General features: G+C 38.4%; 1 protein-coding gene across 1 annotated transcript in view; it reads left to right on the top strand.

Annotated features, from left to right (window-relative positions):
* GAK (cyclin G associated kinase) overlaps nucleotides 1–15,724 on the top strand; it is a gene marked incomplete at both ends in the record, with an annotated part of 50,524 nt that overhangs the window by 15,421 nt on the left and 19,379 nt on the right. The window contains 7 exons of the mRNA XM_009072131.1: nucleotides 1,265–1,388; nucleotides 6,299–6,348; nucleotides 6,435–6,583; nucleotides 10,207–10,329; nucleotides 12,559–12,692; nucleotides 13,582–13,776; nucleotides 14,253–14,370. Of these exons, the coding sequence (XP_009070379.1) occupies nucleotides 1,265–1,388; nucleotides 6,299–6,348; nucleotides 6,435–6,583; nucleotides 10,207–10,329; nucleotides 12,559–12,692; nucleotides 13,582–13,776; nucleotides 14,253–14,370 (893 nt within the window). The remainder of the gene's footprint in view (nucleotides 1–1,264; nucleotides 1,389–6,298; nucleotides 6,349–6,434; nucleotides 6,584–10,206; nucleotides 10,330–12,558; nucleotides 12,693–13,581; nucleotides 13,777–14,252; nucleotides 14,371–15,724) is intronic.

Here is a 15,724-nt window from a genome sequence, read left to right as displayed (position 1 = left end):
GTCACTTCCAAAAGGTTCTTGTCTGAGAGGCTCAAAAAAAACCCAACCCAGGAGCCTGAATTCAATTTATTGACTATCCAGTCAATATTTCAGAGATAGCTATAGCTGGTACTGCCTTGAACCTTGCTAATTGTGAGAGCATTGTGCAGGGGGGACTTCAGGAGTTGTTTGCACCATGTGACATCAGTGGTGTGGAGGAGTTCTTGAGGTTCTGTATGAGGGAAAACAGAATTTGGGCTAGCAGAACTGAATGGAATCAACCAAAACATGTCTCCAAAATGACGTGATTGGACGCTGGTATAGCCATTCTGTAAAAATGGAGTTTATTCAGTTGAATATTTGATATAGTAAAGAAAATAAAAAACTTGCTAAGTAAATTTACTTCTAATTTAATTTTGTTCTTTCTGTACTTATATTAGTTATATGGAACATTTCAATTAATATAGAAGATATCAAGGGAAAATTTCATCATGTATTCAGTTTTCCTTCCACCTTGATATTTCTTGCTTGATATTAGTGAAACGCCCTCAGGCACATGGTGTGATTGTTGGGGATGTCCTGTGCAGGGGTAGGAGCTGGACTAGATGATCCTCAAGGGCCCCTTGCAACTCTGATTATTCTCTGATTGTGATATTAATTATGCTGAACTGTCAGTTAAACAAAGGATATTAATGTTCCAGGGGAAATTTCAAGATTGGGTAATATTTATTGCAGTAACATTATGTGCATATTAATTTCTGTGGAAGAATGCAGCTTCCTAGTGCGATTATATCAAAAGTCTTTCTGGTCATCTGTTTTGTGCGAGAGTGGCTGTTGTTTGTTGTGTGCAATCGTGTTAATAGGGATACTGTGCTTCAGTGCTGTGCTATCTGGGATGTTGTGATTAAAAAGTATCTTAATTATGCCAGCTGCTTCTGAAGCCCTGCATTAAAATATGTCTGCTGGATATGATTAAATAGATCCAGTGACAATAATCTGCACTTTAAGAAACAGATACTAAGAAAAAAGGGCAATATTTTGCTGCATTGACAAGATGAAATAAATGCTTTATTTTCAGAAATCTCTTGCCTCATTTTCTTATAAATGCAGACAGCAAATTATACAATGTGTGAAGTAGTTAAACTGACCTTTAGAACTGTGAGCCTTACAGCAAAGTGTAGCCTGTATGTGCATTTTATTCCAGCTTTGTAGGCAACTTACTTTATTATGGAGCCCATGACAGGATATGACTTAAAGTACAATTACTTTTATTTGACTGTTCTAGGCCTGACCGTTGCAGAATGCGACCAGACTTACGGAGGGCTCTTTGATATTCTGAGGGGTGGAACAGAGCGATTTTTCACTAATATTAAGGATACATCTTCTAAAGTTATCCAGTCTGTGGCCAAGTGAGTAAAAAAAAAAAAAAAAAAAAAAATTAAAAAATTGTGCTGGTAAGAGTTGTAAGTGAAGGATCAGGAGCTTACTCCAGAAATTATTAATTCAGTATACTTTTCCAAGTTTGAGCTGGTAATAATTGCACACAAACAGTGCAGATCCTCTCACACTGCCATAAGTACTATTTGCCCTGTTGTATTTTAAATGCTGAAAGCTTATGAGAGATGAGCAGATAGGGGCGGGAGCAGGGCAGAGAGGTATGGAATAGGCCTATCATGGTTCAGAATGAATGAACTGAATTAGAAGCTAGTGTCTTTGTGAATAAAAGGGGAATTAAAAAAATGGAATGCTGAAAGGTGCAGATCAAGGGAATGGATTTGAGGGGAAAAAATCTTTCAGGGAAGTGGCATATAAGTTCTTCAGTTTTCTGGTGGAATACTAGGCCTTCAAGGCAGCGCCAGGGGATCTGCACTCTTTATCTCCTTTGCCCTGCATTGCATAGATGAATACTCTCATATTTAGGTGTATATGTTTTCAGATACCTGGTGTGCAATTATTTATTTCTAATCAGGCTTTCAGTCCCATTTCAAATGTTTCTAGTGCCTTTCTATGACCTGTATTAATCAGTCTGTATGATTTATACATTTTAGCTCATAATACAATTTTATGCAGGTTAGAGTTTTGTTAGTTGTAATACGAGCGGGTAAGTCACTGCTGAATACCGTGTCTGAACTAGAGCCTTCTAAGGAATGCTGAACTTTGCTCCTCACTGTAGGGTTTCTGCCCCTTTAGTTGGGATATTGTGTTACATCTCGTGAAGTCTATTCCTTGCAATGTGGGTTTTTTTCAGTTTCTCTGTGTAACTTGTACACAGTACTGCTCTAAGGTGTTTACAATGATCAGATAAGCTAGATCTGTAAATACTGCATCTCTGTAGCCATTCCAAGTGCGTTTTTAGCTGTTTGCTCTTACACTTAGTCTGTTTACACTTCATATGCATGGTTTAGGAAGTCCAGGTCCACTATTTTTGGAAGGTTGCAAAAACTATGGCTTTGGTTTGTCCTCAAACTTTCTACAGAAGCAGTTGGCACAGTGGTATCAGACTTTTCACTCTGGGGAAACCATGCGTACTCAAGACAGTGTAGTGTACATGCGTACCAACCAGACTGTTGCATGGTGAAAGTGGTGGTTTGTGAGCAGCTTAGCAGAACCATAGGAATTCCATGTATGAAGTTACATAATGAGCTACAGCTTTTAAGTAATTGTTCTCTATTTTATTTCTTTGGCATGTGCTGTCTTGCAGGCCTCTGTTTTTTTATGTCCTTGTACCTGCCACCTTCTGTGGAACTGATCTTCTTCTCTTCCTCAGTCCAACTTCTGTTTCCTTTGTGGTGTCTTGTTAAATGAAATTTATATTTAGCTGACTTCTGAACATCACCTTTGACAGAACATGTGAGACTGTCAGAGGTTCTGCACTATCATAAACAAATTTGGTTTTGTGGAGGACCCTCTGTCTTCATACAACTACATTTTTGTTTTCTGGTGTTATCTGACTGAATGTAGTCATTGGATTTGAGGAGTGGAAAAAAAAGAGGGAATGCAACAAGTATGTAATTATACTAGTGGGAACTTCAATACTTATTTTTCAGATAATATTTAATTCTGAAACTCACTCCACTTTTAATTTGCCAATATTCTTTAGTGGCCCTTAGTTCTGTAATTTTAATACCTTGATAAGCTTGTCGTGTATTTTGAATCCTAATTCCATTTAGCAGTTCACTGAAATGGAAAAACATGAATTAACATGACCAGTACTTAATATTTTGTGGGACCTAAGGTAGGCTCAGGTTCTTTAGTGTTTAACATTGTTAGCATACAACATTCACTTTGCTGTTGATAGTCCCACTGTGGTGCTTGCACATCCTTAAACTCTATTTTAATCAAGCTGAATTGTTAATTCTTTGTTTGCATCTACTATAGGGCATGTCTCTTTCTGTCACACTCATTCTCTGTCTTCACAAACTTGTGTTGTGCCTACAGCTGCTACCATCAGCAATGTGAGAATGAATACCTCTTATACTCTTGCATCTTTGACTGGCTTTCCAAAATCTCTTCAACATGAGAAGCAGACATTCTGGACAAATTAAAATGTCTCTTCCATGACATTCATTTTTCTCACCACATGTTAACACTCCTCATGTTGGAGTCTGCCATCTCATTAGGTAGGCGTTCTCCTTCCTGCTTATCATTACTTTTATAATTGTGGAGTTAATTCCTTTATCTGCAGACAGACTTCTTTCTCACTGAATCCAAACTACAGTGTAAGAGTTAGTGGTTTTAGCTTCTACAAGAAAAGTTATTTTTTTCCCATAGCTGCCTTTTATCTTGATTCAAATTTTGATCTCTTACTAGTCCTAATAAATGATCAAGTCAGAAAACCAAAACAGATGTCACAGGCTACTAGGAACCAGGAGAGTGAATAAGGGCCATTGTGATTGTCCTGCAGGTTACCTCACTTGCAAGTGTCACAATCTCTGTTGCAGATTCAGGTCAGGCAGGAAGAGTTTAAAATGTGAGAGAGATCATAGAACAACAGAAGTTCAACCCTCTTGATACAAACAAACTGAGGTAAAAGAAAATACTGAGGTGGAGATAGAGAAGACATGCACTGCTCTGTGAAAGGGCCTGATGCAGCTGTGTGCATAGACAGGAACCTCGATCCAGGCAGATATACCCATGTGTGCCTGGTAACTCAGTCTGCAGCCTTGAGTTCTCAATAAATCTGTTAGGATTGTCAGCTTCTAGCTTGTGAAGCTGCAGTGCCCTTGAGCAGCTTTTATGCTTATTGAGGTCTGCATCCACACAGCTTACAAATGCCTAACCAAAATAAATATCTGAATGTTTTAAATATCTGATCTTCACTGATATTGAAAGCAGCAAGCAGACCTTACCAGTCTTCCTTCGCTTTGTCAGAACAGTGCCTTTCACTGAAGAGATTATGATTTAGTAATATAGAGAACAATTACCTGCCTTTTATTATTAGCTTTCTTTGCTTCTAAAGTAATTTTGCTCTGGTTTAATGCTGCATTAATATTTTATTTCATAGGTCTTTGTGTTGCACTAAGTAGCTAAATGATTAATTCAGTTCTGTGAAGCAAAACCAAGTGGGAACAGATTGATGTGTATTTCAGTGCTGCGTTTCTTCATGGCTTTGAAAAAATAAACTGAAAAGCAAGTGGTATTTAAGTAATAAATAGATTTTTTTAAATCTTGTGTGTGTAGAGATGGCTGGAGGAAGATTGCTTAGTGTTAGAACATTATTTTATTGGTGATAATGGTTTGTGTACTCCCACAATAGCTATGTTGCTCAGGCTGTCATTCTTTGTTCTTTCTTCAGTTTTTAGTAACACAAGGTAACTATGCACTGTTGTAAAATTTTTTCTGTAAGCCAACGGACTTATTTTATGAATTTAATTGCTGATTTTAATTTAACTTAATTTCCTTGAATGTCTTTTGTTTAACATTAGTTACAGTCTTTAGTTGCAGTTCTCTGCCAAGATTGATAATACCAACCATTTGCACAGTGGAAAGTATTTATCATCTAATTAAAACTTCTAACTTTTGATTAGGTTTTTATTTGCAATATGAGAATTCATGTTGTATTTGCTACATTTCTTAGAATCATAGTTCATCTAGTTTCAACCCCCCTACCATGGGCAGGGACATGTTTCACCAGACCAGGTTGCTCAAAGCTCTATGCAACCTGGCCTTGAATAATTCCAGTGATGGGGCATTCACAACTTCCATGGGGTGCCATCACCCTCACAATGAAGACTTTCTACCTAGTATCTTATCTAAACCTGCCTTCTTCTGGTTCAAAGCCATTCCTTAATGCTGTATAATTACATCCCCTTGAAAATGTCCCTCTCCAGTATCCATCAGGTACTTGCGGACACTAGGCTAGTCTAGTCCAGTCCCACTAAACTTATCAGTAGAAAACCTTCAAGCACCCTGGTATAATCAGAAAACTTACTAAGTATTGGTGTTATATCATACTTTGTTAAGCGTAACTTCGGTGCCGGCTGGGTGGGCGGGACACTGGGATACTGCTGGAACTGGATTTAGCAGGGAGACCCCGGATTTTCAGTCCAGTCATACCTAGACTGTGAGGGTATCCAGGGCGTCCTTTGCTCAGGGTCCCTTCTCAGAGGCACCAGCTCGAGCTAGTTATTGCTGCACCACGATTAAAGGAGTTAAAGAAGGCAGACGTCTGGGACTGCCATGGGAAACGTGGAGATGAGCTGGTAAAGAAACCTGGTCTGACTGTGTGAGTGTTGAGTCAAGCAGGGCACCCATCGGGTCACTGGAGCTGCCAGCTGGTCAGGGACAGTCTGTAGCAGTGGGAGTGTGACTGCCAGTCCTTCCTGAGTGGCTGGAGAAACTCCCTTAACACTCCAGTCATATGGAACCCAGATGTTGAACAGCATGCCCCTCTGGGTCAGATAGTAACATGCCAGAGTTATATAATTTAAAATTTGATGTTTCAAATCATAGTCTTTGTTTCAAGCATTCTGATACTCTTCATTAAAGATGTTACTGCATCTTTATTAGGCTTTCAGACTGATACCCTAAGTATCCCAGTAAGAGCAGGAGCTGGAGGAGTGAGTTAAACATTGAAGGCATCTGTACAAAATCCCGGAGATGGTGTTGATGCAACTGATGTAAATGAGTAGCTGTTCAAACACAGTGCCTGTTCTGAAATCACTGTTCTGAAAACCTTGAAGTGTGACATAACAAGCTGCACATGGAAGAAATGAAACCCTATTGATGGTGGTGTGTGTAGCCTAAGAGAGCTGTCTTTTAGACTTGTTGTTTGAATGGCTCTATTTCCTAGTATTAACTCCAATGTGTTCTGTTTCAGTTATGCCAAAGGAGACTTGGATATATCATACATCACTTCCAGAATTGCTGGTATGACAGCTGTGTCTTTCTAAAGCATAATTTCTCATTGTTCTTAATACATGAAAAATTTCACCTGCCATTTCTTCTGTCTTCAGTGATGTCCTTTCCAGCTGAAGGTGTAGAATCTGCCATCAAAAATAGTATAGAAGATGTGCGGATATGGTTGGACTCTAAACATCCTGGCCACTATGCTGTGTACAATCTCTCACCAAGAACATACAGGCCTTCAAGATTCCATGACAGGGTGTGTATAGTTTCTGTGTATTTCTACAAAAGGTCTTGCAACACAATGTCTTGATTATACCTTCAGATTTTTATTGTGAAATATGTGAAAGTAGGCTGCATAACCAAAAAGTTGCCAAAAGAATTGGTGCAAACACAAAGTCAGAGAGTAATCTATATTCTGCTTGTCTTTGCTTTCAATCCAAACAACTGATTACAGACTAATTTTTAATCTTCCTGACTAAAGTCTATTTTTCCTAGGCTAGTGATATCTTTGAAACATGTAGGGTATGTGGACATGTTTTAAAATTTAAATGGAGAATATGTAGTATAATTCAAATCTTACTAAAATTTCAATCTCTCCTACATCCTGCTGTTTTCCTTTGTCAAGAACGTGGTGAGTGATTTGCATAACCTGTTCACTGGACTTTCTCCTTGTTCTACCACGTGCCATTTGACTCCTGTATGACTCAGCCACAGCTGACTGCTCTTTGCTGCTGTCTTCAATATTGTTGTAGCTTAGCTGACCTTCCGTTAGCCATTCTGACTATTTCTCTGATACTAAAATGAAGACATTTGCCTAATTAAAAAACAAGGTAGTGAGGATGGTTTTTTAAGTGCTGCGATATTGGACCTCAGTGTCTGCTCCTAGGTAAACCTCCACTGTCCTGTAAGAAGGCTCAACAGTAGGAATTACTGTGTTGTGAGTTGTCTAGCTCTGGCCACATTAGACCTCACCTAAACACACTCTAGTGATCATGCCCCTTCCCTACAATACTGTCTGCCCAGTAACCATTATTTGTTACTAGAACCCCATTTTTAGGCCTTATCCTGCAGAGCTACCCTTAGCATTGCTTCAGTTTTTGCAGTCAACTTAACCTGTCAGGTTGTGGTATATTTAATGTATTCTTTCTAGTGCTATCAACATTAGACCTCACCTAAACACACTCTAGTGATCATGCCCCTTCCCTACAATACTGTCTGCCCAGTAACCATTATTTGTTACTAGAACCCCATTTTTAGGCCTTATCCTGCAGAGCTACCCTTAGCATTGCTTCAGTTTTTGCAGTCAACTTAACCTGTCAGGTTGTGGTATATTTAATGTATTCTTTCTAGTGCTATCACTTCCTTTCTTTCCTTGTAAACTGTAGACAAGATAAAGTATTGTCACACCTGAAAGAAATCATTACTGCCTCTTTGAATAGAGGCACTCAGCTGCTTTATCTGCATCTAGTTCAGCATGAAGTTCAGGCAGAGGCTATTCAAGATGGAAGGTGAAGCTTAATCATGCAGGAAACCTCCTGCATGATCATTTGTAGCAGGTACCTCAAAGCTAAATTTTCAGTCATGCTTTTCAGTGCTGGAAAGTCTGGTGAGGCTGATGTAGTAAACTGGTTTATTTCTTATCATAGAAAGCTATCAGTCTCTGTTTATGAAATGATAATTCTGTGACTGGGAATTTGTTTACCCTAGAAATAGTTTTTTGTTATGGAAGTCTGAGGTGTCTATACACTGATATTCCTGATGTATTGGTACTGAGAATGGTAATATGAGCACAGCTAAATCTAGCAGTGATCCGGAACTGTTGTTATCCATGTTTATCTTTTTGACATTAATTTTGTCTTATGATCTTTGTTTTGCTGGGAGGTAATAGTAGGTCATAATTTGTCAAAACGTTGTAGACTCTTGTCCCCTTTATTTATTGTCTAGGTGTATTTAGGAAGTTTCTTAAAGCATTGTCTTCTGTTCTAAAAAAATAAAGCACTATACTGATTGATTTCATTATTCCTTTCTGGATAAGAACAGCCATGTAGGAAGATAAGCTTACTTTTTCTTTAGTGCCTGCAAAAGGTAATTCTGGCAAGCCATAAACTTGACCAGAGGAGAGCAGCTTCTGAAATTCTAAGTTCTGACACTTTGCTTAGAAGGTATTTATGGAATTACATATTGCCTTCATGCTGTATGCTATCTGTACTGCCAAATTTATTTAATTTTGGTTAAAGTTAATAGTAGGTCGGAAGTCTTCTGTGCCAGTTTTGAGTACTGCTTGGAATAGGTTGCTCAGAGGCATTGATTCTTTGACTGCGTTGTGATTTAACCCCAGTTGGCAACCAAACCTCACACAGCTGCTCACTCACTCCTCCCTGGTTGAGTGAGGCAGAGAATCATAAGGGTAAAAGCTAGAAAACTTGTGGGTTAAGATATAGACAGTTTAATAGGGAAAGCAAAAGCCACATACACAAGCAAACCAAAACAAGGAATTAATTCACTGCTTCCCATGGGCAGGAGGTGTTCAGCCATCTCCAGGTGAGCAGAGCATGATCATGTGTAATGATTACTTGAGAAGACACATGCTATCACTCTGAATGTTCTCCCTTTCCTTCTTTTTCCCCCAGCTTTATATGCTGAGCAAAATGTCCTATAATACAGAATATACCTTTGGTCAGTTCTGCCGAGCTGTTCTAGCTGTCCCCGCTCAGCTTTCAGTGCACCCCCAGCCTACTTGCTGGTGGGGTGATGTGAGAGGCAGAAAAAGCCTTGATTCTGTGCTAACACTGCTCAGCAATAGCAAAAACATACTGATGTTATTGGCACTGTTTTCAGCATAAATGCAAAGTATAACCTTGTCTAGTTAGAAGAAAACTACTCCAGCCAAAACTGGCACACACTATGCAATATTTGAGATGTTCTGAAGCCCACATTGAATCTTGTGGTGAACAGAAATATAAAGGGTTTCTGGCCTTAGCTTTTATTCATTCACTGGTGACTTTGCATAACCTTTCACTAACAAAGTGAACATGATGCTTTTTGAAACTGCCTTCTTTTTTAATTGAAGTGCTAGACTACAGTGGAAAGTTGTAGAAGACTTTGTATGTCGCTGTTTATTTCAGCCTTTTTTCCTGTGCTTGGCACAAACCCAGTTTTTCGTGGTAATCGATTCATCTCAGAGCAACCCTTGAACTTTTTATCTGGGTAGGAAACATGTTGCTAATAGGAAAACTTGGTCTTCCACATCCGGCAATTGTGGTTGTGACTAAAGGCAAATAGAAAAAGATCTGAGTTTTTGAGTTGCTTCTTGATCCTGAATATATCTATTTTTTAGGTATTGCAAGTACACGAAGGATCAAGTTTCATATACTACATCCTTACTGTATAGTTGATTTTAAGGATATAGACTTTTAGCAATAAAGCTCATTATTTGGTAGTGTTTTGTAGCACTAATTGCAGAAAGAGTAATACTTAACCATTGAAACTCTTTGAATAAAGGACAATTACAAAGTGAAATAGTATTTCTGTTGTTGCTGTATTTTTTGTTGTTTTTTTTTAAGTATATGTGCATAAATGATATTGAAAGCTGTTTTAGTTTATTCCTTGCTCTAAGAATGTCAGATAGTAATCTGAGTTGTTGATGCTTCTAGTGCAGCAGACTTGTAGACAGGACTGGAATTTTATTGCACTTCATCCTGGGAAGTGCTGTTTACACAGTACGAGACTACTTTTCTTGAGCAACTTGCTTAATTTCAATGTGAAGGTGGCATTAAAGTGTAAAATTGCCTCATATATGCAGCTTGTGCTATGCAAATGTATGTGACTGTGTAATCTCATTTCTCATACCTGCTGCCTCTTTTGTCTCTCTCATTGCAGGTTTCCGAATGTGGTTGGCCAGCAAGACGAGCACCGAATCTTCAGAATCTTTATAGCATATGCAAGAACATGCATTTATGGCTGAAACAAGACCAGAGAAATGTTTGCGTTGTGCACTGCCTTGTAAGAAATTGATTTAACTCTGAAATGCTTTGCTCAATAGAGCTTTAAATTGAAGGGTGCTGGTATCCATTCAGTTTGACTGTTACTGGATTTCTTTATTGGCTCGCCTGGAGGCAATTCCATCCTGCTATGTCAGTATGGAACTTGCATCAGTTCCCCCTGGGCAAATTAGTAGAGTAATGTAGCCCTTGCTTGCTTGCATGTAGTATGGAGGCATTAAGGAAAGTAGCCTTTGGAAGAAAGGTGTCTTCTTGACTGTTTCAGTGATCCCTCTGGGTTTTGTTTTTGGAGTGACAGTTAAGTGTGCACTGCATTTGCCACTACTGTCCATTTAGAATGTCATCTGTAGCCACAGAATTTCAGAACTTCACTGGGAGGCTTTTGGTTACTTGCTTTGTTTGGCAGTACATTACTATGGAGCTTTCACTGTTCTCGGCAGTATCATTAGACTTGATATAACCCTAAAGAGCAATAAAGCTGCTCAATTGTGTCAGACATTGTGGGGCAGATTTAAAGAATAGTTACTCTTCAAGATTTGAAAATCTGAGGTTACTGTTATGCTTGTGTAAGAGAAACATGACAATTGAGACTATGCTTACAATGCTGCTGGAAAGCATTGAAAACCTGCCCTTTGATATGGTCTAGTAGTCTGTATGGAATATCGCTATCAGAGTAAAGAAGGATTTGTTATCTGACAAACCATACTTGTGTGTGTTGGCAGTGTTTTGCAAGGAAAAAAAATTAATGTCAGCTTCTGAAAACCAATGTAATTTTCAGTGCTGCTGTGAGGTTAGGCATCTAATTCTATATTAATGTGGTACTTCTGGTATCTCAGTATCACATAATTGCTGGTCAAGTAGTTAAGAAATAGATGTAATGAATTAGCACCAGTTTGTGTAACACCTTTCCCTTGGCACAGTTTGTTTGAGGTACCTAACTCATTCCTTTTCATGAGATGTTAGGGAAGTTTTTGTAAATATATGGCTGCGTGCCGGTTGTGATGTGAAAAGCATACACCAGAACTGGATTCTAGCTGCAGTATTTCTTGGATTCTTTGGAAACTTTAGTAGATTTGAAAGTTAAGAAATCTAGGTTGTAAAGAATATATTGTCTGGTAGAGATAAAGTATTTTAGTCTAATACAATTTTTTGGACTAAAAAACATGAGAGTTGCTTCTTGTAAAGGTGTAACTGCCTTTGGGTGGCCAGGCTTCAAAACCAGGTAGAGCTTCCTGGACTTTAGATCTTTATTGTGGAGGTTTGCAGTAATGATGTGAATTGTAAAATTTTTACATTGTAATTTGAGTCATCCACTTGAGACCAAGCAGTTGAAAATAATGTGTAAATGTTAGCTCCCTACTTCAGCTGCAGTTAAATCTTTCTGGTCTGGCAATGACTGGGATCTGTTTTTAGCTGGCATCCTGTTCTATTGATTTTGGAAGACTGTAGCACATATGCCAGGGTGTATTAGTTAATGTTTTGTTGTAGGTGTAGGTATCTCAGAGTATGAACTGTGTTTTTGTGTCATCTGTGTGAAATTTAACTGCAAGACAGGTGCCCAGCCCATTGAATCATACTCTAAGTTAGTGACTTCTGGACATCACTGAGCTTGCTAATTGCACCAGCAGTAGTAATGTTGATTTGCTGAACTGGTCTTTAAAGGTTGGGCTGTCATGGTGCCTTTATAATACAGGGATGAATCTGGGATATATATGTAGCCATGATTCCTGCATAAAGACGTTCAATGTTTAAATCTCCTCCTCTTAGTTTCATGGCAAGCCATTAATCTCAGCCAGTTTTAAACAGAAGACTAAAGAGTTTAGTGTGGTTTAGTTCCTCTGAATCTTAGTACTTTTCTTGTAGCAGAAGTCCATGGTTGTTAGCCAAAAAGAGCACTGAACTGGGGTTTCAGATAGCAGCTAGGAAAAAACCATAAAAATGGGTGTTAATGACTGTAAGATAAAAAGCATCAATTGAAAATTTGAAATAGTGTTAAACTAAAGAAATTAGTTACTTTTGAGCAAGCAGATAATATGTAGTGTCTTCTGTATTGTACAGAAATTTAAATGAAAACCTTTCACTGTCAGATAAAAGCTTCAAATCTAGTGGCACTAGACCTTGGACTTCATGACAGTAAATAAGGAGATAACATGTTCTTCAGTAACCTGAGTAATGCTTTTCCCACTAGGTTTAATAACATAGTTGCCTTTATTTATTTATTTATTTGTAGGATGGAAGAGCAGCATCTGCTGTTGTGGTTTGTTCTTTTTTGTGTTTATGTCGTCTATTCACGACTGCTGAAGCTGCAGTTTATATGTTTAGTATGAAACGCTGTCCTCCTGGCATTTGGCCTTCTCATAAAAGGTACTGTTGAAACAAGTAGTTACTCAGTTTTGAATGTGGTACAGGATTCTTTTTAGAAAGATGATAAATTATTTCAATAATGTCTGTGTTGGAACAGCAAAGTACTTGGAAAAACAGATTTATCATAAATGGAGAAAGTAGTTCTGAATTTGGTGAGCCCCTATGTTCTTGGTGAGCCCCTATGCCCCCCTGTGATGTTCTTATTAGAAGTGGGTCAAGTATGACCTGTAGTAAAGAAATGTGAGAAACCAAACCAAGGTATATACGGAGCTTTTTGAATGCTTTCTTGAGTATAAAATCCTCTTCCACATATGTAAGACTCCATGTTTCCTAGTTTATTACAATAGGTTTCATTGTGTCAGAACACTGCAAGTTCTGTGGAAATACTAATAATTATTTCAGCCAATTGGGTGTGAATGCTTAGTGCTTTCTAAAGGAGTGCATGCAGAGGTGACTTGGAAATACATTGTCAAATGTTTAAAACTGATTATTCGATTTAATTTGATAGATCTTATAACAATAGTCTCAGGAGGGAGTGATACTGGTAGTAAGGGTGTTTCCTACAAAAAGGATTAGGTTTTAAAACATGAGAAGTAGAGTATTAGTTCAGTATAAATGACAGATTATGCTGTTGTACAGATTTACTGTGTGTATATTTAAAGGGTTCTCTACAAGATAATTTATATTAATGAGGATAAATGTAAAGCCTTTAGGAAGATTTGGGTGACTAGCTTCAGAACTGCTCTGCAACTTGATCATTGTGTAAGATACAAAATAAACAGTTCTCCTAGTTCAGTGTTTTAAGGCCTTTGAAAAGACTAGTAGTTTGTTTCACGAGTGAGTATATGTTAAAGCTCCAGAACTAAAGAGTACCTTCTGGTTTTGGCAGGTATATTGAATACATGTGCGACATGGTGGCTGAAGAACCTGTTATTCCTCACAGCAAGCCCATCCTTGTCAGATCAATTGTCATGACTCCTGTTCCACTTTTCAGTAAGCAGCGTAATGGCTGCAGGCCTTTTTGTGAAGTGTATGTGGGAGATGAGAGAGTAACCACCACCTCCCAGGAATATGACAAAATGAAGTAAGTACAGGTTGTGATTTGCTCTTGTTATGTTTTCATAGGCTCCTCTGTCCCCTCTTAACTGATTTTCAAAGGTAAATCATGGGGAAGAGAGTGCAGTTGTTATAGCAGCTTGGATCTGTTCTTGCAGAAAAGTGGGGATGATGCTAGGGTGGCACAGTGAGCACTGGGAAGCAGAGGTGAGGCAGACCCTCTTCTCACACCATATGCTGTAAAGTGTAAACTAAGGATCCCCCAGGCATGGTAGCTGTGCGGTGACTGCTTAATAGCCCCTGTACAGCTCGGGTGTCTATAACAGGAATTGCAAATGGTACTAACAGTACTAGGTGTAGGCAATCACAAACTGTAAAAATGAGGGAATATCAAAGTCTTTCTAGCTATTGAAGGCCTTCAGGAAAGCAAACTAAACATAAGGCAACACACTTTTTAAAACTAAATTAACTGTGGTTATGTTTTTTGGCTTTTTTTTTCTTTAGGGAGTTTAAAATTGAAGATGGGAAAGCAGTGATTCCACTAGGTATAACAGTCCAAGGAGATGTTCTCATTGTGATCTATCATGCCAGGTCAACTCTAGGAGGGCGACTGCAAGCCAAGGTAATGATAAATTTAAAAGCCTCCTTGGAGGATTTGCTTTATCTTGTTGCAGGTTTGTATCCTGCTTGTAATTTGCTAGGTACATGGCTTTATTCACTATTCTTTGTTCAAAGAAATGTTTGAGGGTTCATAGACTTGTGAATTCAGTCTTTTTAAGCCTCCTAAGTGTGTTCATTCTTAGTGCTGTACATGTAGATGCTTCGCTAAGCAATTCTGAATTTACTTCGGTAGTGATAATTACTATATTTGCATGGAAAGCCCCTAGCCACTTTTTTTTTGAGGCCATAATTGTCATCTGTTAAGTTGTACAACCAGCCGGAGCTTTTTAATTCTGTGCACACAAACTGCAAACAAAGGAAAATACTACTCAAATGGAATTCTAGGGACTGCCTGTACAAAACAGGCTAGGAAAATCCATGTGGTTTTGTACCCTACTTCTAAAGCCAGGTTCAGTTTTGATAGCTGATATTCTTACTTGTCTTTGTTCTACTAGGGAGAATGCATGTTTCCTTTTTTTAATTCAACTCTGGATGCAAAAATATTGCAAGAGCACAAATAACTTGCTAATGAAGCCTGTCTTCAAATTTCTTAAAAAGGGTGTGTGTGTGTGTTTTTTTTTCTTCATATAAATAGCCCAAATTAAACTTGAAAATCCGTGTAGGGGTAGTGCAAAATTTTGAATAACTTGGAGCGCCTTTAGACAGTTTCTATACATTTGGGGCAAACATGCATATTTATACATAATCTGCTGTTACTGAAGTAAATTGATGTTCCTATGTTTTTTCTGCGTTGTGAGTAGGAAGGTGAGTATCAAATCTTGTCATGGTGCAGAGGTTCAAGACTTTAATGTACCCAGTGTGCTACTAGGCCAGATCTTCCAGAACACCTTAAAACTGAAAGCTCAGTGAGATGAATCCTTAATGCACAAAAATAATTGTTGTATGATTCAAGATCATCAGGAAAGTGGCATATAACTGACAAAATTTAGCCAAGGTTGGGTCGTACTCCTTCTGCAATCTCATTTTGTTGATTATAGGGTTTCCTTTATGTAATTTCTCTGGGGTTTATTCACTGATTGAAAAAGACTAGAATTTTCTATCAGCTATAACACATGATACATTAGCAGTGTTTGTGATGATCTTGGTTTGGAGGTTTGATGGAACAATATTCAATGTGTTCTTAGTTTTATGTAGTCTAAATTGTCCCCTGAAGCTCGCTGCAGAACTCTTAGGAAGATCAACCACCACAGTTCAATATTGCCCCTAAGTGTCTGGAGCTGGGCATCCTGAGTGTCTTCCACATGCTCACAGCTGATTTGAGAGAGGTCTTAGTGTATCTTCTAGGAAATGTCTTA

This window comes from Acanthisitta chloris, unplaced genomic scaffold (genome assembly GCF_000695815.1).
Source record: "Acanthisitta chloris isolate BGI_N310 unplaced genomic scaffold, ASM69581v1 scaffold7183, whole genome shotgun sequence".
Classification (NCBI taxonomy): domain Eukaryota; kingdom Metazoa; phylum Chordata; class Aves; order Passeriformes; family Acanthisittidae; genus Acanthisitta; species Acanthisitta chloris.
Note: the sequence above shows the minus strand (reverse complement) of the source record. Positions and strands in the feature narration are given on the sequence as shown.